The sequence below is a fragment of the Anopheles coluzzii genome, chromosome 2 (genome assembly GCF_943734685.1).
Source record: "Anopheles coluzzii chromosome 2, AcolN3, whole genome shotgun sequence".
NCBI lineage: Eukaryota > Metazoa > Arthropoda > Insecta > Diptera > Culicidae > Anopheles > Anopheles coluzzii.
This window is the reverse complement of record NC_064670.1, coordinates 89,010,109-89,032,335: the sequence shown is the minus strand read 5'-3', so window position 1 is coordinate 89,032,335 and position 22,227 is coordinate 89,010,109. Positions and strand designations below refer to the sequence as shown.

At 43.0% G+C, this 22,227-nt stretch overlaps 4 protein-coding genes across 4 annotated transcripts; 2 read left to right on the top strand and 2 right to left on the bottom strand.

Annotated features, from left to right (window-relative positions):
- Window positions 1-157: 157 nt before the first annotated feature.
- LOC120947794 (DENN domain-containing protein 2D-like) lies at window positions 158-2,754 on the bottom strand. Its single transcript, XM_040363518.2, has 2 exons — window positions 805-2,754; window positions 158-731 (listed from the first exon to the last, which is right to left on the bottom strand). The coding sequence occupies exons 1-2, from the start codon at window positions 2,629-2,631 to the stop codon at window positions 429-431; spliced, it is 2,130 nt and encodes a 709-aa protein (XP_040219452.2). The 5' UTR covers window positions 2,632-2,754; the 3' UTR covers window positions 158-428.
- A 118-nt stretch (window positions 2,755-2,872) lies between these two features.
- LOC120947796 (threonylcarbamoyladenosine tRNA methylthiotransferase) lies at window positions 2,873-4,869 on the top strand. Its single transcript, XM_040363520.2, has 3 exons — window positions 2,873-3,777; window positions 3,842-4,491; window positions 4,564-4,869. The coding sequence occupies exons 1-3, from the start codon at window positions 2,991-2,993 to the stop codon at window positions 4,786-4,788; spliced, it is 1,662 nt and encodes a 553-aa protein (XP_040219454.2). The 5' UTR covers window positions 2,873-2,990; the 3' UTR covers window positions 4,789-4,869.
- Window positions 4,861-6,956, bottom strand: LOC120947797 (translation initiation factor eIF-2B subunit gamma). The gene is made up of 6 exons (XM_040363521.2): window positions 6,487-6,956; window positions 6,265-6,412; window positions 5,702-6,200; window positions 5,463-5,630; window positions 5,167-5,393; window positions 4,861-5,092 (listed from the first exon to the last, which is right to left on the bottom strand). Exons 1-6 carry the CDS (start codon window positions 6,641-6,643, stop codon window positions 4,933-4,935), a joined length of 1,359 nt encoding a protein of 452 aa, XP_040219455.2. The 5' UTR covers window positions 6,644-6,956; the 3' UTR covers window positions 4,861-4,932.
- Window positions 6,957-7,544: 588 nt separating this feature from the next.
- Window positions 7,545-10,605, top strand: LOC120947795 (uridine-cytidine kinase-like 1). The gene is made up of 7 exons (XM_040363519.2): window positions 7,545-7,704; window positions 7,985-8,307; window positions 8,434-8,711; window positions 8,791-9,114; window positions 9,207-9,602; window positions 9,698-9,779; window positions 9,868-10,605. Exons 1-7 carry the CDS (start codon window positions 7,658-7,660, stop codon window positions 10,110-10,112), a joined length of 1,695 nt encoding a protein of 564 aa, XP_040219453.1. The 5' UTR covers window positions 7,545-7,657; the 3' UTR covers window positions 10,113-10,605.
- The last annotated feature ends 11,622 nt before the right edge of the window (window positions 10,606-22,227 follow it).

Here is a 22,227-nt window from a genome sequence, read left to right as displayed (position 1 = left end):
TCCATGGATGTATTCGACTGAAAATGATGGCTCGGTGATCCATATCATTTTTACCTCAGAACAGTCCGATCCGCTGTAATCACGATGAGATGAGAGTGCATGTCTAAAATAGATTAGTCGTTGATATCGTTCCGAAATTCATTCAACAATCATATCAAACATCTTCTTTGTTCGTAATTTTATTAGCAGCACATTTGTAATTGTTTTCCCTTTATTAAAATACGCTAATGTGTATGCCCCATGTAAAAGTAATATTCTGACAGATCGAAACATTTCAATTGTTTTAGCAAATGTTTAAAAAACGGCACGGTATGGCTTTCCAGCGCCTTCAACAATAAAATTTGGTCCCATCCTTACCCTAATGTAGCCGTCGCGTGACTATGGCGCCCTTGCTTTAGTTTAGTTCTTTTCTTACAGAAACATTATTTCTACGATTTCTTCATTAGTCCCTTCATCTTCGACATGAACGTTTTCCCTTTGCGTTCAATGTGTTTCGAATTCGCTACAACTTCATCGAATGTAGCCGAATGCCAGTACTTGGTTTGCGATTTCTCCGCTATTTTCGAGTTGAAAAGCGTATAATCAGTGCTGCCCACAGTTGCTGGTGACTTGGCCGGATGTTTCGAGGAATGCCAGTGCTCCAAAAAGTCAGCAAACATCACAGTTTCCAAAAAGCAATTCAAAAACAGTTTCATCTCCGGATTCTCGAACCGTTCCAAAAATGCAGCTTTCTGAAATGGCACAGGAGAGATGTTGAATTATAAATTGCAGAATAACCACACCGCCTACAAATTGTGCACTTACCTCGTATGTGTGGGGATCCAGGGTGGAAAATAATTCTACAAAAAATCTAACAAATGCACCACCAATCAGAACGCTCGCTAGCCCCTTGGAATCTTCGAATATTTTTACGAGATCCAACGAAACGCGCAGCGGTTTCTTCAGCTCGCTCGGCAGGATGGAAAACTGTTCCTTTCTGGCCGGACGCACGGTCCGCTTGTCCAGGTTTACGTAGCACGTGTTGCCAGTTTCCCACAGCTCCTCCGGGACGGGCTGCAGCGTACCGGCCAGCATCGGAACGGGCGCTTCGAGCATCTGCTGCAGATGCTCCGGTATCGCTGTCACCAGTATATGCTGCCATTGGAATGGGTAGAGTATTAGCAGCAGGCCCTGCACGCAGGACGTCAGCAGCGATAGATGCTCGCTGAACAGTATCACCATCTTCTCCAGCAGCAGGCTTTCGAACACGTGGATCAGTCCGTCCGATCCGAGGCACTTGAAAATATCATACAGTTCCGTTTTCTCTAAGCGTAAATCTTTGGGACGGTTTATGGTCATGGTGATCGGCTGGGGCGTGTCTTCGCGCACCGTCGACCGCATCTCGAAGCTGACGGGCAGCGTCAGTGGCAACCGTTCGCCCGCCAGCGGCAGCTTCTGGTCGTAGAACTGCTCCATTAGCAGCTCCGGCACGCGACCATTGCCGTGCTGGCTCTCAATGCACTCCAGCAACTTATAGAATACTTTTGGCTCGTTGTACTTGGTCACCAGGCAGTACGTAAGGGGAATGCAGAATTCCGACGACTCGGGCAGGACACGCCGGCAGAAGCCGTACAGTCGCAACGGATAGTCGGTAAGGATGATGCAGTACTCTTGGTTGCGGTTGCGCACCAGCGCACCATTGTCGGGATAGACAAACACCTCGATCATCTTGTGCGGTTGCTTGTGCCGTGGGTATCGGCTCTTGACGTACGGTTTGTTCTGCATAATGTCGTACCCAACGACGATGCAGTATTCGTACAGTGTTTGCGGAGGTACCGGGGAAGTGCGCTGCTCCACCGTGCTTAGCTTGTTGTAGTGCTCGATCAATCCTTTGGCATCGGCCGTTTTACACTCCGCTGGGGGAACCGGTGCACTGCCCTTGTCCACCACGTCGTACACCCGGATCGTGCCGTACTGCTGCGTGTAGTGGTTCAGCTCGGCGCAGCGGGACAGTCGACGGAGCCGCTTCCTGTGCTCCTCGCTGACGGGTTGCTTTAACGAAATTTGTTCCCGAGACGGTGACTGATGCAGCCCTTCGGACGGTTCTTGAAACGCGGCCTCTATCAGCATATTCACGTCGTCGTAATGCTGCGACTCCGTTGCGCGAGTGTCCTCCTCTGTTCGGCGCGCCCATCTTCGCGGTGGTTTTTCGGGCGGTGGCCCTTCCGGCAGGGGTTTGTTCAGCGCCTCCCGAATGCTATCGGAGTGGTTCAGCTGCGGAACGGTGGAGCAGGCCGAACCATTACCACCGTTCATTGAACTCGTTTGGGAAGTGCTGCGGCGGAATGCTTGCGAACGCTTAATGCCGCGTCGAGCCTCCAGATCGCGAAGTGCCGTCGCCTCGTCGGCCAGCTTCTTATCGTCACGCGCCGAACCTGTTCCCTTCGTTGGCCATATATGGCCGGACCGTTGCTCTTGCTGTTGCTGATGCTGCGGATGCTGCTGATGCTGGGGCGACTGGGGAGGAGGCAGATGCACCTGTTGCTTTTGCTGCTGCGTTGTTATGAGCGTCTCGAACTTGGCCGTGATGTTTTGCACCCTGCTGTTGCCGCCATCGTGGGTGCCCGGTGCCTTGGAAGATTTGCTCGACATATTGAGTCACACATAGCTATTTCATTGCTGCCTTTCGTATGCGTTTACTAGAGTGGTGCACTATTTCCGCGAAACATTTCCGCAGAGAGCGAAAAGAGAAAACCCGTTTGTTGACAGAACGCTGACAGAAAATAACAACAACCGCTATCATAAAGCAAATAAAGATAAAGGTTCTGCCACGGTCGGCGAGGAGAGAAAAATAACAGCCACCTCACCTATACACACCCTGTTCAGCATTGCGTTTGACAGCGATTCGTTCCGCGAGTCGAGTGCTACGTAAATACATGTGGTAAAAAGTAGCGCAAAGTGGTGTAGTTGAGCTTTTTTACTTAAAAAAGGACATCATCAAACCTTCCCCGATGGATATTAGCTGTCAGGACATCATCGGGGACATTGAAGATTTAATATCATTGGACGACCCGTCGCCGGCAGAACGATACCTCAACAAGAAGGATGTTACTGTACGCACCAAACGCGTCAAAGTACGCGCGAACCGGCCGAAAGAAACGTCCACCGTCGAAAAGCCGCTCCTGGACAGCGTTATTCCCGAGACGCAGCACATCTACATGAAGACATGGGGCTGTGCGCACAACACCTCCGACACGGAGTACATGGCGGGGCAGCTGGCACAGTACGGGTACAATCTAACGAGCGATAAAGATTCGGCCGACCTGTGGGTGCTGAACAGTTGTACGGTCAAAAACCCGTCGGAAGATACGTTTCGTAACGAAATTGAGGCGGCCCATCAAGCCGGCAAGCATGTGGTAGTGGCCGGATGTGTTCCGCAGGCCGCCCCGCGTTCCGATTATCTCAAAGGGCTCAGCGTGGTCGGCGTGCAGCAGATCGATCGTGTGGCGGAAGTCGTGGAGGAAACGCTCAAGGGCCACTCGGTCCGGTTGCTGCAGGCGAAGAAGGTGGACGGTCGCAAGGTAGCCGGCCCAAAGCTGGCCCTGCCGAAGGTGCGCAAAAATCCGCTCATCGAGGTGATTCCCATCAATTCCGGCTGTCTGAACGCGTGCACCTACTGCAAGACAAAGTTTGCCCGGGCCGATCTGGTAAGCTACCCGGTGCAGGAGATAGTGGACCGGGCGCAGCAGGTATTTCAGGACGGGGTGTGCGAAATATGGCTCACGTCCGAAGACACCGGTAAGTACAGGTTTTGGGTTGAAGTCGCTCGAACGGTTGATTTAATCGAACCAATTATCTGCAGGAACGTACGGGCGGGATATCGGTTCGTCGCTGCCGGAACTGCTGTGGCAGCTGGTTGAGGTAATCCCGGAAGGCTGCATGATGCGGCTCGGCATGACCAATCCGCCCTACATTCTCGAGCACTTGGACGAGATGGCGAAAATACTGTCGCATCCACGCGTCTACAGCTTCCTGCACATACCGGTGCAGAGCGGCTCGGACGCAATCCTGGGCGAAATGAGGCGCGAATACTGCGTGAAGGATTTCGAGCGCATGGTGGACTTTCTACGCGCCCAAGTACCGGGCATTACGATCGCGACCGACATCATCTGCGGGTTTCCGGGCGAAACGGAAGCGGACTTTGACGACACGCTGGCACTGTGTGAGAAGTACCAGTTCCCAAGCCTGTTCATTAATCAGTTTTTCCCCCGGCCCGGTACGCCGGCAGCGAAGATGACGAAGGTTCCGGCCAATGAGGTGAAAACGCGCACGAAACGGTTGACCGATTTGTTCCATTCGTATGAGCCGTACAAAAAGTACGAAGCCGGTACCAAGCAAACCGTACTGGTTACAGAAATCTCGCACGACCGGAAGCACTTCGTCGGGCACAATAAGTTCTACGAGCAGATATTGCTACCAATGCACAACAACTTGCTCGGCAAGCAGGTCGAGGTAAGGGTGAGAACGTACGTTTTATCCCAGGACATTAAAATGTTCTCTCGTTTGGTTGTTTCTCTTCCTTAGGTGGAAATTACCGGATGCACCAAATTCAGCATGTTTGGCAAAGTGATACAAGGCGAGCAGGAATGGAAGAACTGTAGCAAGCGTAGTACCGCCGACGGTACGACGGTCAGCAGTCTCGTGGCCGGCGCAGAAGAGTCAAAGTATCGATCGATATTTGCTTACTTTTTCATATCGTGCAGTTTGGCGATAGTGTGCAAATACATTTTTATGTTTCTTGATTTCTAAAATCCCTTTTGCGCATGCTGCAGAACCTGTTTGCGTGTATGCCTCGGGAGATATAGAAAATATAACAATGAATTTACTGCATCGCTTGATGTTTTGTGTATTTAGAAGGAGGCGATGCCAACAAGAGCTAACACCACTTCCACTCTAGTCAATCGTCATGAAACCGTCGGCGTTTGAAAGATACACGCTTTCCTTCTTCGTGCCGGCTGCAACGACAAAGTGTGGCCCGATGATGCAATTCTTTAGCACTGATCCACTCTTAATCACCGCCTTTTCGCCAACTATGCAGTTATCGATGACAACACTGAAATGTAAAAAAAATGGAATTTTAAAAATGCAAGCATCGCGTATGGTCGACAATCTCCATGCTTTACGTACGTTTCTTCCACTGTGACGCCATCCATAAGTACGCTATTGTTAATACGCGTTTTCGGCTGAACCGTGCAACCGTTCGCAATCACGTTCTGGTTGAGGGACGTCTTTTCACTGATGGTGGTCATATCGCCGACGGCACATTTTGTTATTTGCGTGGATTTGATCGAGCTGCTTTGTGACACCAGCTCACGCTCAGTAAACCCAGTCAAAGCGGGGAAAATTTCAAAAATCTGTAACGGAACCGTTGAAACGGTCATTTAGTAAAGGGAAATTTGCGCGTTATCACGATCGAAACTCACCTTCAAATTACATGACAAAAACGAACGAACGTTATTTACTCTCAATCCGAATGCTTTCGAGTCGGCAAAGTAAGCATAGCAGCGTATCGGGTGAGAAGTTGCTTTCTCTTCCTTGTTGAAAACCGATGCTTTATCGATCTTCTTATCCATTTCCGTGTACACAGCAAACTGTAAAAAAGAAACGGTACCTGGAAAGCTACAAATCCGTTTCTTCGACTTTTCCCAAACACAAATCCTACCTGAAAGATGTCGTCCACCTTCGGCTTGGCAGTGTACTCCGAGGCGCCATCGTTTTCCGGCACGGCGGGCGGTTGGAGCAGCTGCTTCTTGATGATGTGCGGCAACAGTTCGCCCTTCACCGCGGACAGCAGCTCGGTCACGGCCAGATACTCCACCACCCACTTCTTCATGATGTACACGTGCGCATCGAGCATGCTGGAGGAGATGATCATGTCCGGATTTTCCCGCAACAGATGGCCGGACAGTTTAACGGTTTCCTCGAAATCGCTCGCCGACGCCATGAACAGCACCCTGCTGGTAGCTTTGTCGTAGCCAATGATATCCTTTTCCGCTTTGTACTTCGATTTCGGCCCCGGCATCACAACGTCCTGGTCTTTGCCGCTTTCGAGCAGCAGCAGCTGTACGGAGGCATCTTTTTCCCGGAACTTGGACAGCAGCGGGTATAGGTTGATTTCGATGATGGAATCGCACGACAGTACCACCACATCGGATTTAATCCTGACGAAGGGAAACATTGAAGTTAGCAACATAACGAGCCAATCAGACGCTAGCATGGACATACTTGTCCGATACAAGCCGCAGGGAATCGGCAGTTCCGCATTCCGAATCCGTTGGTATGGAGTAGTAGTCCAGCTTTAGCTTCAACTGCAACCGTTCCAAGCGTTGCTGTATTTCCGATTTTTCCGACTCCTGCACCACGACGATGACCTCTGGAAGCGAATCGGGTGGAATTGTTTGATAGGCCAAATAGGATATCCCTCCCCCCAAACATCCACGTACTCACCGGTGAAACCGTGTCGTTGCAGGAGCTGCAAAGGGTACCAGATCATTGGGAAGGGTCCAATCGGGAGCAAACATTTCGGTCGTCCTTCTAAAATTTCGGGCAGCCGGGTTCCCTTTCCGGCGGCCAGGACAATCGCTTGAAATTCTAGCTGCCCCATTGGCGATATTTTTTTCAATTCTAAGCTCGGAAAAGAGTGCAGTTTGTGCAAATCCTCGTGTTTTTGTTTGCTTTTTTTTTGTTATTTTCTGCGGTCTGTGTGATGACGTTTGCGATGCGTCAACAACCAAGATAAGTATATAAACAATCTTAGTTTATGCAAAAAAATAGTGGAAATAATCTGAATGGCGTTATCAATCGGCTTGATCTCTATTGATTCTAATCGCATTAGGAAATTCCCAATAACAGTGATGGTTTACAAAACATGCACGTGTAAATCACAATCCACTGGCCGCTCGTTCGCCGGCCGCTCAGCTGATTACAATCTAACTTTTGCGCCGGCAGCTGTAAACGCACCGTGCACGGCAGCCAGTGTGGCCAGATTTTTTTTGCGGTTTGCGGTACGAGTATCACAATTTTATCGGTAGTTTTCGGTAGGATTTTCAGATTTTGTCGCTGGTATGCGGTATCATTTGAAGTGTTTAGCGAGGGGTGAGAAGAAGGGGGGGGGGCGGCTTGCCGAGAACAGATAGCCTGCCACGATCTTAATTTGTACATATACCGGTTTTGCACCCTCTACGATCTAACTGCTAAATAGAGCAGTGACAACGCCCTTTGTTCCGAATCGAGAAAGTGTGTACAAATTCCGATTATTATTTTTCCTGTTATTTTTTACTCAAATTAAAAGTTTCTTGCTATAACTATTATGAACACAATTTATAGAAAAGGTTAATGAAAATGATACCTTATGAAACATAATAATTTCTCTATGTTCTATTATGTTTGTGATATTCAAGGTGGAATTGTATTTGCGGCTTTCGGGTGCTGAGAATTGGTAGGCATATGAAAAATCGGTATTCTGGTCACACTGCCCGGCGGCGCATGAAAACCTGCTTGTATTGTCAACGTTGGTGGACGGGAACCCCAGCGCCGCTTTCACCTTGCCGTGCGGAAACCATAAGGTGGGGAGAGAACATCGCGAGCACGTTAGTTTTTCATCTGTGAAAAGTAAAATATGTCGGTAAATCCCAATGCACCCCCGAGTTCTGCCTCATCGGATAGGTGAGTAATGCTAGTACTGGCAGCGACAAAAAAAACGTGCACCAGTCCTGCCCGTTTGCTGGAGTGTGTGCTTTTTACTTTTGCGTGTGCGTGTTTGTTTTGCTTTGTGCATTTGCAATTGATTTCGCAAAGGAAGTGAAAATCTTGAGTCACTAGGCGCTCGTCATGTATTGCGCTGTACGCGCGTGTTGTGTGTGTTGGCCGGTCGTTCGTTCGATACGGCAGTATGCTAATTGAGGAAACGGTTTTGAAATTGCTTCCCCGTCTCTCCGGCTTCTAGTGACGCAAGCGAGCCGAAGGAGTGCGAAACGCACGATCTGAACGCTGGATTGCACTCGAGCGACAGCGGGTACGATGCGGAAATGCCGCCGGACTGCTGTCCGGCGTCGCCGGCCACCGTACCCTCGAAAACGGCACGCTCGAATTCGTTCGGTTCGCAGTTGCGGTCACCGAAACCGCGACGTCAGCGAACCACGTCGGTGAACCAGAACACCATTAACTCGAACGAGGCGATCATTCGCTCGAACAATCGCACGATCTACACAGCCGGCCGTCCGCCGTGGTACAATTGTGCGGGGCAGCAGGTGGAACCGTTCGTGATAGGTAGGTCGTATGGAGCGGCGGCTGCGGAAACCGGTTCCTTGGTGTCATTAGAAATGTCTCACTCTCTTTCTCTCTCTCGCTCTCTTCGTCACATGCTTTGTACGTCGGTTCCTGTCCGCGGTGCAGGTATCTGCGGTGGCAGTGCCTCGGGGAAAACTACCGTTGCGCAGAAGATCATCGAAAGTCTGGACGTGCCATGGGTGACGCTGCTGTCGATGGATTGCTTCTACAAGATACTGAACGACAAGCAGCACGAGCAGGCGAACCGGAATGAGTACAACTTCGATCACCCGGACGCCTTCGATCTGGAGCTGATGAAGGATGTGCTGCAGCGGTTGAAGGAGGGCCGTAAGGTGGAAGTTCCGGTGTACAATTTCGTTACCCATTCAAGGGAATCGCACACGGTACGGTTTGTGGATGGCGCCGGAAAAAAACAAAAATCAAAAATAACCTCCGGCTCTGGGGACCAATTCTCGTTTTTAGAAAACTATGTACGGTGCAAACGTCATCATTTTCGAAGGCATCCTTACGTTCCATAGCAAGGAAATTCTTAAGATGCTGGACATGAAGGTGTTCGTCGATACCGACGCGGACATTCGGCTGGCCAGACGGCTCAAGCGGGACATTATGCAGCGCGGTCGCGATTTGGAGGGCGTACTTAAACAATATTCGACCATGGTGAAGCCGGCGTACTGCTGCTACATCGCTCCCACGATGGCACACGCCGACATCATAGTGCCACGTGGTTCGAGCAACATTGTTGCGATTCAGCTCATAGTGCAGCATGTGCATACACAGCTGCAGTTGGTACGTGGATTGGCAAACGAGCGATAGCGATGAGTCATACATCTTCTAAACATAATCTATTCATTATCGGCTTTCCTTCCCTCCTTTTCCAGCGTGGTTTCAAGCTGAGAGAAGCGCTGGCTCATTCGTACATTGGGCAGCCGATGCCGGACTCGCTCAAGCTGCTTCCGACGACGCCGCAGATTAAAGGTCTACACACATTTATACGCAACGCGAACACAGCGCGCGATGAGTTCATATTCTATTCGAAGCGCTTGATACGGCTGGTGCTGGAGTATGCGCTGAGTTTGCTACCGTTCCGCGACGTCGAGGTAGAAACGCCTCAGAATATGCCGTATAAAGGGAAACGCATGGCCTCGCAGAAGATCTGTGGCGTGTCGATTTTGCGCGCGGGTGAAACCATGGAGCAGGCCGTCAGCGATGTGTGCAAGCACATCCGCATCGGCAAGATTCTGATCCAGACGAATCAACTGACCGGAGAGCCGGAGGTGAGCACTCGAAATTGCTGACACACATCTGCCAGCGTTATCTTGGAACGTGTGTTTGTAATGTTTTGCTTTTCCTTTCTTTTTTATCTTTACAGCTGTACTATTTACGTCTGCCGAAAGATATCAAAGACTATCGCGTGGTGCTGATGGATGCAACGGTTGCCACTGGAGCGGCAGGTGAGTGTAATCAATGTTCATCGAACGTGTCCACGCCGATAACCGCACAGTAAGCACGTTTTTAACGATCGTTTCCCCCTTATCGCAGCAATTATGGCGATCCGTGTGCTGCTGGATCACGATGTGCCGGAGGAGAATATAATGCTGGTCTCATTGCTGATGGCAGAAATCGGGGTGCATTCTATAGCGTATGCGTTCCCCAAGGTGCAGATAGTGACATCCGCGCTTGATCCGGAGATAAACGAAAAGTTTTACGTCATACCTGGTATTGGCAATTTTGGCGATCGTTATTTTGGCACCGAACCGACCGAGCCGTCATTGTTGTACGAGTAGCACTAGCCGCAACGCAATATTGGATGGTAGTGTGGATGCACAAGCACAATATAGGGTTTTGCGATTTGTCCCAATACCGCGGGACACTTTTACGATTTGCCGTGGTCTCCATGACTGCGGCACACTTTGTCGGGCATAAAACGTCCCGAGCTTTCCACGGTCAATGGTATTGCATCACGACGATTGGTGAAAGTGTTCCGCGGTGAACGAGATAGTTCGTAACACCCCCTGCAATGGGGTTCCTCCGCTCGCAATCAATCCGTTCTCTTAATTGACAGAACGCTCCTGGTGCTTGGAAGCGTTTCAATGATTAGCATCTCTTCTTCAAATTAGTTATAACATTTTAATCCTTCTTGTAACCTAAGTTAAGTTGAATCTAGATTTAAAGTCCCATTTAGTTGAAATTAAGCGGAAGGATAGATTTTCAATTTCCTCCTCCGCTGCTTTGATCTATCCGTTGTTTTGTGTAATAATAAACATGTTTAAAGATGAAGATGGAAAAATATCTTCTATACTTAAAAATATTACTCATCGACCTTCGAATTTTCCTTGAGTTTCAGAATGACTCATTTCAAGTAGAAAATGTAAAGAGCTAAAAGACTTAATGGATCTCGACAGAAAATGCGATTGTATACACAAATAAAGGGTTAACACCAAAGGTAAGATAAGTGCTAGGCGTGCCAAACGGTAAATGATACATTTTAGAAGGTATTTTATACAAGCTAATACATGTGAATGTGTGATGGTTCGGATTTAGATTCCCAGTAGTCAAACGCGTACTATAAGGGCTATAAATAGAACAACAACGCCCTTCTAGGTAAACGTCAGAAGGCGCAATTCATGCAAAAGAAACATTTTAATGCGCAGTGTTGATACATCTTGAACAGTGTTTACTAAAAACAAAGAGGTTTGGATATAGTATTCTCACACTAACGTTTGAGAAGGCTATAAATATACCAATAACACCCTTCAAGGGGAACGTTAGACGGGGAACCATCATAAAGAAAGATGTGTACAACGCATTTTGGCGACGAATGGTCATTACAGACAGTTCATGCGGCTAAACATAACTTGAATGAGGATGAGAAATGCAAAAGAGCAATGCCGAGCCCAATGACTCGTGGTTTATTTTAGATGGGTCACACCCATCGAACTTGTTGTTTGCTGTGTTTGACTATCACTATCACAGGTTTCATTTGCACTACATGGATCTTACTTCATTGCTGGATCTAATAAGAATCCAAAGTGCAGCAGTAGGAATTAGATCGGCCTGGACCAGCGATCAGCAAAGTACGGCTCGCGAGCCACATGCAGCTGTCTAGCTTGCGGCTGTTTACCTTCATACATTGTGTAGAATTTTCCCGCACTTTCAATCTTGGTTTATCAATTTTGCTCATCAAGTGGAACTCTACGCGCATTTTTATAGATAATGATTCATTCGATCGAAAAACTTGTCGACCCCTGGCCTAGACAAATGGCGCATAATGCTCACCACATTGCCCTTCTTATGCAGCAAGAACTATCATTCTAACAGATATCCATATATTTGCCGCTATGTAGACTTGGGATACATATTTTATCCGGTTTCCTTGCAATCATCGTCTCGCCATCGCTGGTATGCTTAGCTCGGTTATCTTCAGCTGAAATGGCACAGTTTCTCTGTTAAATGGCACAGACAATTGATATAAACGATAAAAACAGCAATACAGGAACTCCTAAACTCACCTCAACTTTTTTAAACATAAGCTCACGAAAGAAACTTTCATTGTTTAGTGCTTAAAAGCCACAACTTTTAAAAGCTCTTTAAAACAAGCTTTTTAGACAGCAGGACACATAACATGCGACATACCGTATGTACAATTGTGCGTACATTCAAGTGCTATTATTAAGAAGGAATTCGTCAGGGAAATTAATAGAAAAAAACAAAAAAAGATCATTTTCATTATTGATTTACTTAATAATTTCAATAATTTCGGTATGCAATAAATTAGAAGCAATTTACATCCTATATTGAACTATGTTGGCTCTGTTGCTTGTTTCAGGCTTCACTTGACCGCAATTCATGAGGTTGATGAGGTTTTACAAATATACATTTTTTACATTAAATAATGTTATTTATATATTTGTACAAAGGCATAGAACCATTATTAATTGATATTCGGCCAAAAATATTATCTTACTATTTGGATGACTGGAATGAAATATTTTTATCCTTGAAATCGTTTCATATCAATTTTATCCAAAACGGATAAGAATCACCTGTTGCTCTTTTTGGCACTGCACTACATTAAAAAAAACTCAAATTGGTACCATATTTTATGCTAGAGATATTTCTGTTCCACCACCATTTTCTGCACAACACATGTTTGCAGAGTAATTCATTAATCGACGGAGTATCCCCGGTGGCACATGTGTTCAGGCTTTCACGACCAAAAACGTACTGGAATGACTGGCTTTGTTGTTTATTTCGATGCCGTGGTGTAGAATAGGGACAGCAAACAAGTTGCTTCTTGGCGCCCAGATGTAGCTCGCTGACCGGGGAAAAAACTGTTGCATGTGAAAACGACGCCACACGAACACTCTCCTGCGCCTGTGTTGTGAGGGGAAATGCTTCCATTCGGAAGGTACTGTGGAAAAATTCTTAATCGATTGTACGGAGGGGAAACACTGGCTAGCTTGTTGCGCTATGTTGTGCAGGGTTGTCGTTTTGTATTTAGTTGTTTTTGAAGAACAGAAAAACAACAATACTCCATAGCTTTGGAGAAACGGGAAGAGTGAACGCCACTGTGTGCACGCTTCAACGATCTAATGGTTTGCGTGCGTTAATTGTACTGGGCATGAGTCTCGTGGGAGGTGGATTGCAACGATCTACTTTACATTTGTGTTATTGTGTTGTTAGTTTGATATAATGTGACGATAATTATTCCACTTTATTGGTTGAAGATAATTGTCAATTACGCCGAGTATGCCGACTGATCTTTGATGCTGGTCGGAGGATTTTGATGGCTGATGCTTTTGCAAACGAAGTATAATCACTCACATTTATGCTTTTAGTGCGGTTATACACAATTTGTTACGTTAGCATTTTTTTGTTCGTTATAACATGCTAACTAATGCTCGAACAAATAAAAATATATGTGTGTATAATGAATCTTTTTGTATAATTTTAAAAATATTGTGCATATTTTCGAATTATCGATTGTAACCAATATCAAGAGTTGAACCAAAGCATCAATTAGATTAACAAAAACTGAAAAAATGTGATAAATTTGCAATTCCGTAACTATCATATACCTAGAATAATTTTTTTTTCAATGGAAATAAAGTTATTAATATATTCAAATGGTTTTTCATCGTTAAATGTAAAGTGATAATTATCTCCAAATAGTGGATTACAATTTGATATGAAATTACTGTGAAACCAAAGAATCAAAGATCTTTACTTTTGCGTTTGATACTCAATTTCAACAAATATCACATCAAACGGAACTATTTCCTAGAAAATACAATCAAACTATTGCAATGCAATCAATGCATTGTTTCATTCATAATTGAAGCAAAACATTTTTTTTCACTATATTCTTTGAGTATTAATTCCGTAGAACAGATGTATCCTGTTTTTTACACGTTTTTATATCATGCAATGTCTAATTATTTGTATTTTGTTTGTGGACCCTTTTTCTAATTACATCATTGCAACAAAACATTCAGAGTTATGAATTTTCACAAACAAAAACGACTGATTTATTTCACTGCTCAAGCTTGTTTATTGATGTATTCATGCATAAATGCGCTTCACTCACCAACGGAAAAGAACCAACGAGAGCAACTGCAGCGACTAACGAATGTCATTTGCTGCAACTAGACACGACCAGGCGACATCAGGTTTTCGTTCTACCTTCCAGGAAATTCCGGAAGATGTTTTTGCATCTGGACAAATTTTCCATTTCCGCCCGGTTGGGTCGCTACTCATCATTACTCGTTTTATAATTGTTGTTTTTGCGAGCTTCATTGCTATGCTTTTACAGTCAAATAGCTTCGTACGATCCTTCGGGGCGGCGAAGACAGTCGGGATGTTGGCAAAACACGGCAGTGAGCCTGTTAGTGCCAACGAGTTCCCCCGACGGTCATCAGCGTGAGATTGTTATTATTCATGAAACGATGACGACAACAGGAGCTGCAGCAGCAGCAGCAGCAGCACAAGGACTTTGCAAATGAGCGACAGGACCCAAGGTAAAGTGCGCAATGTTGTTGATGTATATTTAATTAGACCCTCTATTCTCCGGCTGCATTAGAACGCAGCATGTGCACGTCTTGGTGCAGCGTGAATTGCAAATGTCGACCCGGGTCATCTTTCCCGCTATTGCCACGCTGGTGTAGCGCATTTGACTGCGTACCTTGGCAAAGATGCTTCCCACGGTGTGCACAGGCACTGGGGCTGGTGCGTAATGAGTATGGTAATTTCACGTTAACTGACCAAATGGTAAGTCAACAGATCCATTAGTCGGTCGCATGCTTGAAGACATTTACGGTTTACAGAAGAGAGTGTCCCGTGTTATGAAGTCAAGTCATATTGCAGGGAACCATGATAAACTGAGGTCTCGCTTTGAACGCATATTAATGCATGATGTTTAGCTGAATCGAAGAGCTAAATCGAAGATGTAGTACGATCATCTTCTTCTTGGTGGACAAACGAGCATGTCGTGTGGAAAAGGCTAGGTTGTTTACAATGCTCCATGAATCTTCGTCTATAGGTACTATGTCAACTGAAATGCTCGGTATTCAAATCTCTACACTCGATCTTCGACAGTCACCAAATGTATTCATTGCTCATCTCAAACTCTTATTGTTCTCAATAAAATAATTCTTGTGATCAGACGCCGCTACGGACGGACTGTTGTCCGTATTCCGAAGAGTCTCCCGTACCGTCTCATAAGTATCGCTTTTATCTTGGACACTTATGTCTAGCAACATGTCTGGCTTTGAGCAGATGCAGCAGCAACAACAAAAACAACCGATATATAAACCTGCCCAAACGGTATCACGGCCACTGCTTCTGCTGCGTCATATTTTGCACTGTAACTCTTGTTCAGCAGTGCATGTTCGTGTTCGGGCTTATTCTATTCTGATTTTGACTCGTTTTGAGTCGATAAAATAAAGTTTATTTCATACAAATTGAATAATTCATCAACTCTACGTTGAGATGACTCTATTGTACGATAGGAGTAGTAATGAAAACCTGCAAAACACAAACAACGATAGCGTACCAGAGGTGAATAACCAGTTTGGTAAAAGTCAGCTAATGGAAAAAAGCGTTTCGATGTGCTGGTTCTGGTATTAAGTCAATAGTTGATTCACTATCAACAAACCCAGCACGATATTTGCATCAATCTTTTTTGTCCTGTATGAAGTTTATGTGTATGGCTTGTCACGATGGCTCACTGTAAAGATAACTTGAACGTTTCGATAAATTTCATAGTACAGTTTAAAGTTCTAACAATTTTGTCTTTTTGAGAAATGTATCTAGGTAAAGTAATCAAAGATAATGAAGAATAAAATGCTTCAAACGTTTGATTAGAATAGGATTTGAATGATTTGTTTTATTTCATATCTCGTCCACAGGTTAGTGTAGTCCAGGTTTGTCAAACTGGCGGTCCGTGAAGGTTTTGTATGAGGCCCTGGAAGCTATGAAGCTATGAACTCTTATTGATAAAAGTGGATATGTTTGATCGTTTCGCATTAAAAGGGAATAATGATCCCAAGTGTAGTGATCATTGCCAAAAAGTGTTCGCCACGGAATGTTTTGTTTTCGATTCCGCGCTTCCATTACATGGCCAACCAACAACGCGAGATATAATGTGATGAACCATGCTTGTCATCTCTCAGCGTAGGCACATGTAAAGTAGGGGAAGTCGGGGTTGGTTCGACACTGCGGGTAAGTTCGACACCTTGCCGTTTTTGTATTTATAGAACTTTTTGAAGACAAAAAACTTATACATATTATTTATGTTTGCTGTTTCGAATATTTGAGTCACATGTCACTGATCGGAAACCTGTCAATTGTCAAAAAACAACAAAATAAACACATGGTGGTTCTGATTGACAGCCGATGTAAGTTTTTACTTCTGGGACTTAAGGAATTGTGGCGTTATTTCAACAAAATTATAGTTTCCGTGTTAATAGTGTTGTTTTATAAATACTATTGATTAGTTCTGTATCATAGGGCGTAATTTTTATATTAAACTATATAATATAAAATGTCACTTAAACTTGTGCGGCCAATGGGGGTAAATTCGACACCCCACTTGGAAGTAGTGTAATGCTTATTTGTAGCATGTTAATTTTTTTATATCGTAATTTGAAAGTGCCTGTATTGTATAAAGATGTACGATGTACGACAAACGTAATAATCAAGCTGAACAAACACGCAATTAAAAATACCGTAGAAGCTTTAAAATTCAAGATGTCAACAAACCTAGGAAGTTATAATTATGGAATTTAGCTATTATTCTCTCACAGAACGTTTGCCAAACTCGGACTCAAAACATGTACTTTGTATATGGTTTAGGCTTATGAAAATTAATATTTTTATGGCTTTGACCGTATTTTAGGCTGACTTTAGGCCGGGTAAACTTGACTGAAGAAAAAAAAAGTCACTGGTTTGGAATCACATTGACCGATGTTCGCCTTTTGGCTTTCGAGTTGGCAGAGAAAAATAAAATTAAACACCCTTTGTTTTTATAAAAAAAAGAAAAAGATCACTGGAAGATGGCCAGGTTATTTTTTTAAAGGAATTTTAACCAATTATTCCGTAAACCAGATGCTATCGCCGCAGCTTCTATTATATGGAGTCTGGTCCGATGCTATTTGTAATGAAATTTTTGTTCTTGCTTGTAACTTCATTTTTTTTGTTGTATATTTCAATAATGTTTTGTGTTAATTTTTCATAAAATTGGTACGAAATACTTTGTTGAACTTCAATGAAAACTACAGGCCATCAGAGTTTGTTATTTTAAAAGCTAAAACCAATGTGTCGAAATCACCCCCAAGGTGTCGATTTAACCCCATCATGGTGTCGAACTTACCCGCAGTCGTGACGCAACAAAAAACACACTTTTTAATTTTTATCAAAATGTTATCAAAATCAATCCAGGAACCGTAGTTTCTCGTAAGATGGTACATAATACACCAAAAAAGCTTTTTCGATGTCTACTAGTAAGTTTACATTGGCAAAAGTATTGCAATCAGAGGAAAACCTTAAGGTGTCGAAACTACCCCCAGTTCCCCTACTGCTGGGCTGGGAGCCTCTACATTAGCCAAACTGTTTAATATATTTCAAAATAACTGAAAAAACTTAACGTACCATCGGGTTCTCAAATCTTTAGCAGTTTAATATTTGAGTACAGGATTTTTTCTCATTATTATGCTGACGAGTCCCACTGACCAGCTAGCACATTTGAAGAACATTGAGCAATTGTATGTATACAGTGGAGCGCCGTTTATCCGGGTTCCTTTTATTCGGCTGTCCGTTTATCCATGCTGTTGATAAATGACAGTTCAATACAAAAGTGACATTGCGTTTTGAGAAGGATATTAAGAAAGGTTATCAGAGCACATTGTGAGAACAAAAAACACTATATTTCAATTATTTTGGCAAAATTCAAATATTCTTAAAGAAAAAACATGAAGATAGATTTTTTTTTTATCAAAACATAAGATAAATTTAAAAAAATAATCAGGAATTAGTAAACATTTCACTCATTATCTGTGCTATTTGCATATCCGGGCGGGTTCGAGTCTCGATGAGCCCGGATAAACGGCGCCCCACTGTATTTATCTCTATAAATACGGGTTAAAAACCATTTTCAAACAGAACAAATCAATTGAGATGCTTGGCGAATTATAATTATTCCTCTCAAAAACGTTTAACACAAACTAATATAACTAATCGCAAACTAATTTATATCTAACTTTGGATCAAATCATATGGCGTAAACATGCTACGGGGTCATGCCGGCTTATAAAGGCTATGGAGATTTTATTCAGTACCACGTAGTCAGTCTTTGCTACGGAGGACGGTCGATATGAGGGTTGAACCCATAACGGGACCGGATCAAATTATATACTAATGCTAATAATACTGATTAGGTCACACTAAAACAACACATCTAACCACAAACAAACCAAAAGCTAAACTGGAATGGATTGATATTAGTATAATATAATGGACTGAATGATTTTCATAAAAGAATAACTATCATGCCTCGTAGTGACCGTATCTTCGCTAGCAAGGAATGACTATCCGCCTGCGTGGTATTTAATAAATCTCGAAAGAGTGTGTAAGCCAGCATGACTACGTAGGTCCTTCCGTCAAAAAGAAGAAAATCTAAGTTTTGCTGTTACTTATCAATAATATCCTTAGCAAAAACATCCTTTTTTTACATTACTTTTCTTGATAAACAATTACCATCCAACCAGTAAAAGGTAATTTGATTTCTCCATTTGAGACCACCAGGGAAAGTGTAGGAACAGTAATAGCTTTCAGTACACCATTACTGCAACTTCTGCTCTACCAGAGATTGGTATTTCAATAGATGATGAGCTCTATCGGTTGCTCGGTAAATACACTGCCTGTTAGCTTTCACTTAATATGTTCGGAACATGAAGCATATATCCGATAACCGGACTATGGCAACTGGGTGAGATGAAGACTGTCTTTCATTTCCGGCACCGGTCTACCTCCAATTCAATGAATAGCAAATTACGTCATACGTTAGGTGGTTGTGGTGATGTTTAGAGTGGGTGGAAGAAAACACCATGCAAATACACAACTAAAAATGTGGGCATATCTGCATATCGCCCACAATGAAAATGACAGCCGGCCAGTAGTGATTTCGCCCGGCTGGTCGTAGACCAGTATAGAAGAATAGGTAGCCAATGGTATCATTTTTCTTTCCATGTACAGTTTAAAGCTCCAAACAGATGGGCAAACGATTCGTCAACCCACTTTCGGTGCACCTGTTGCAGCTTCACCTTGCGTATGTTTGCCCATCTGGCAATGATACGACCTAATGTAGTTCTCATCTTTCTGGGCTGGCGGTTTTCGGATGTCTAGAACATTACTAACCACACACACACACACACTCACACATACACCTAGAAGTACCTGGTGGTACACAAGTTCTCTCATTCGGGTTCGGGACAAGCATGAGGTATGGGAAGCAGACGAAAACCTAGCACATCGCACAACCCTACTCAATGTACGAAATTGGTTGGGGGACCGTCTGTCGGGACGTACCGAGAGCATAAGATGAAACCGAACGTTTGCTGCCCCATTTGGTGTTTGGTCTGTGCCTCCAGAGACATGGGAGTAGCACATTTTAACCCGGGAAAGGTGAAACCGTCCCAACTTCAGCCGACCATTGTCTCAAGAGAGCACACACTATGCTGTACATACCAATTAGTGACACTGATTGTGACGGACCGACTGACCGCAGATAATACTGAAACGTAAGCCGAAAGCCTGTCGGAAAATTGGGTTTCTGGTGGTGTTTCATTTGCAGGTGTTTCTGCGTAGGGAAGGTAATATAGATGATGCTAATGAATCGCTACCATTTGCAAGTGGGTTTAGTTTTCCAATCGTTATGTTCATTTTTTATATTTTACATTTGCTTGAATGAAATTTTGGTTCGAATGTGGTTGTTATGGGAGTAAACAACTTTTTTTACATCATAGTAAATGTAATGTAACTTTTTTTTAAAATATTTTTGTACGTTTAGTTGAAAAAGTTCAACATCATAGGATTGCATAACATTTCATTTAATTTAAAAAAGAAAGTTTTTAGATCATATATCAAGTATAGACATCAACTCTTCTCTGTTATTTCTATACATTACGTTTACATTTGAAATATTGTCGATTCAATAAAAATATTTACAAACATGAAACAATACGGACATTTTTTTTCTTCTCTATCGTATGTGAAACAAGTTTCAATATTCAGTTGCATTTCAAATTATGGAACAACACACCAGAAGACTATAAAAATCACCTCTATTAACAGCTAGTATCAGCTTTTCTTTAATCTCAACCTACCTTACACAGTCGTTGCTGCTAAATTTTGACTAAAGCTCACCTATTTTTGTCTCAAATGCACCAAATTTTGATAGCGTGTCAACATTTTTGCCTCTAAGGCCTCATTTTTTGACAGTGCACATCATTTTTTGTCTTTAAGGCATCAATTTTTTACCGTGAGTCAATCGTTTTAGTGACAAAATTCTAAACTGTGTGTTTCAAAATTATTGAAATTAACTTAAGTGGTTAGTAATTTCATTTATATAACTCAAAATATAACAATCGTTATGACAATTTTGAAAGTTTTAATGGAGTGAAAAAAGATGGCATGTATTTTCAGGTCTAAACAATTGCTTTTTTTCTAAATTTTTGTTGTTGTATTGTTTATATGATGTAAAATTACAATTGTCAAAAATCTGCTCCAATACCTTGTGAAATTATCATGATTCCTACTCGAGTAAAAAATTGATGACTTTCAGACAAAACTAGGTGCGTTAGAGTTAAAAATTGAAGCGCACTGTCAAAAATTGATGCCTAAGAGCTAATTTTTTTTGGAAACGACTTTAAAGTAACATGATGTTTTAAGGTCTCATCTTTTAATGCAAGTGTATAATAAAAATAAATAATGATTACTGACAATCGATTGGCAGACTTTTGCGGATTTAAATTCATCCATTTAAATGTTATATTGATTATCCTACTATTGCTAGGCCAAGTAATCCACATCGAAGCTCATAAATGGCTATATTGGTTGTTGTCTCAAAAAGCATGCAACCGTGCAGTCAACGCCATGCAGTTAGACCTCTGAAAAATAATATCAGAGCACGTAATATCATTTTACACAAAGCCACAGTTATGTGCATCAATGTAAAGTAAACAGTTATGCCACACGCAGTATCTTATTTCCGATAAACCTCAGGGCTATGCATGAAACAACAATCCCAGGAACTTCGTTTAGTACACTGGGCAATTTGTACCATAGAAAACAAGCAGTCTGATTGCATCGACTAGCCACGACTTGGAAAAATACAAAGAAAGCTAGCTCTTTTCTACGACATGGAAATCAAACACCAGGCGCCTCCATTAAACGCTACGTTTTACAGTTATTTTTTGGATTTATTTAAAGTATTTGCAGTTTCTTTGTGATTAAGTCAAAGTTGCACCAAATAATAGGTTCTGGATTTTAGACCTTCTAAAATTCACAAAACGGCCTGATTTAAAACAAAAAGCTTCCTTTGAACAAAAATTGTAAATAATAGGGGAAGGTAGGTAAAGACGGACACGTTAAGGGAAATGGTAAAAATCTAGGGATATATAAGTGCAACGACCATGAAAATGTGCATATATTATCTTACACTCATGTTTCATCAGAAAATGTGTTGAAACTTTTAAGTTTCCATCGATTTTTGCGTTTTTTTCATGAATAAAAAACATGATTTTTTGTGCAGTTTTGAAATGTTCGGGTAAGATGGACACCATGAAGGGTAAGATTGACACCTGTATAAAACTTTGGAAAGTGAAGAGTTTTACAGCATTTTAACAAATTCTATCGCTTTCCTCGTCCTGATACGTTTATAAACCAATTCTTGGCCTATTGCTACGACGATTCATTCAGCCGTGGTTTTAGAAATTGTAAGCGGCGCTTGCAATATATCGTAGAATGCAGCATCTAAAGCATTATTGAAATATCGCACACTAGCAGCTGACGTTGCTTCAGCTTACAGAACAACAGTCTAGAACTTCCTTTTAGGAAATCACTCTGCCAAAAGTCCACGACCTTAGTATTTTTTGAGGGGCTTAGTTTAAGCCCTAGTTAATAGTTTAAGTTTTTTCCACCATGTTAAAATTCGACATTTAATATTTGTAATCCCATAGAATTTCTCATCTATTCCTGAACGATGTCGTATCAATGCCTCATATTTTTATTGCTTAAAGTTGTCCAAGTCGTGACAAGATTTTGGATTTCGTGAAGCGCCTCATCAGCGTCGAACGAGTAATACCATAACGAATGGCTACTATTTTGACCGATGTTTCATTTCTC

Coding starts and splice junctions, on each gene's coding strand:
- LOC120947797 (XM_040363521.2), bottom strand. CDS start 6,643: ATGGGGCAGCTAGAATTTCAAGCGATTGTCCTGGCCGCCGGAAAGGGA. Junction 6,201..6,264: donor CTGCGGCTTGTATCGGACAA/GTATGTCCATGC, acceptor TCCCTTCGTCAG/GATTAAATCCGATGTGGTGG. Junction 5,631..5,701: donor AGGTGGACGACATCTTTCAG/GTAGGATTTGTG, acceptor TCTTTTTTACAG/TTTGCTGTGTACACGGAAAT.
- LOC120947796 (XM_040363520.2), top strand. CDS start 2,991: ATGGATATTAGCTGTCAGGACATCATCGGGGACATTGAAGATTTAATA. Junction 3,778..3,841: donor GCTCACGTCCGAAGACACCG/GTAAGTACAGGT, acceptor AATTATCTGCAG/GAACGTACGGGCGGGATATC. Junction 4,492..4,563: donor TGCTCGGCAAGCAGGTCGAG/GTAAGGGTGAGA, acceptor TCTCTTCCTTAG/GTGGAAATTACCGGATGCAC.
- LOC120947794 (XM_040363518.2), bottom strand. CDS start 2,631: ATGTCGAGCAAATCTTCCAAGGCACCGGGCACCCACGATGGCGGCAAC. Junction 732..804: donor TGGATCCCCACACATACGAG/GTAAGTGCACAA, acceptor GTGCCATTTCAG/AAAGCTGCATTTTTGGAACG.
- LOC120947795 (XM_040363519.2), top strand. CDS start 7,658: ATGTCGGTAAATCCCAATGCACCCCCGAGTTCTGCCTCATCGGATAG. Junction 8,712..8,790: donor ATTCAAGGGAATCGCACACG/GTACGGTTTGTG, acceptor TCTCGTTTTTAG/AAAACTATGTACGGTGCAAA. Junction 9,603..9,697: donor AACTGACCGGAGAGCCGGAG/GTGAGCACTCGA, acceptor TTATCTTTACAG/CTGTACTATTTACGTCTGCC.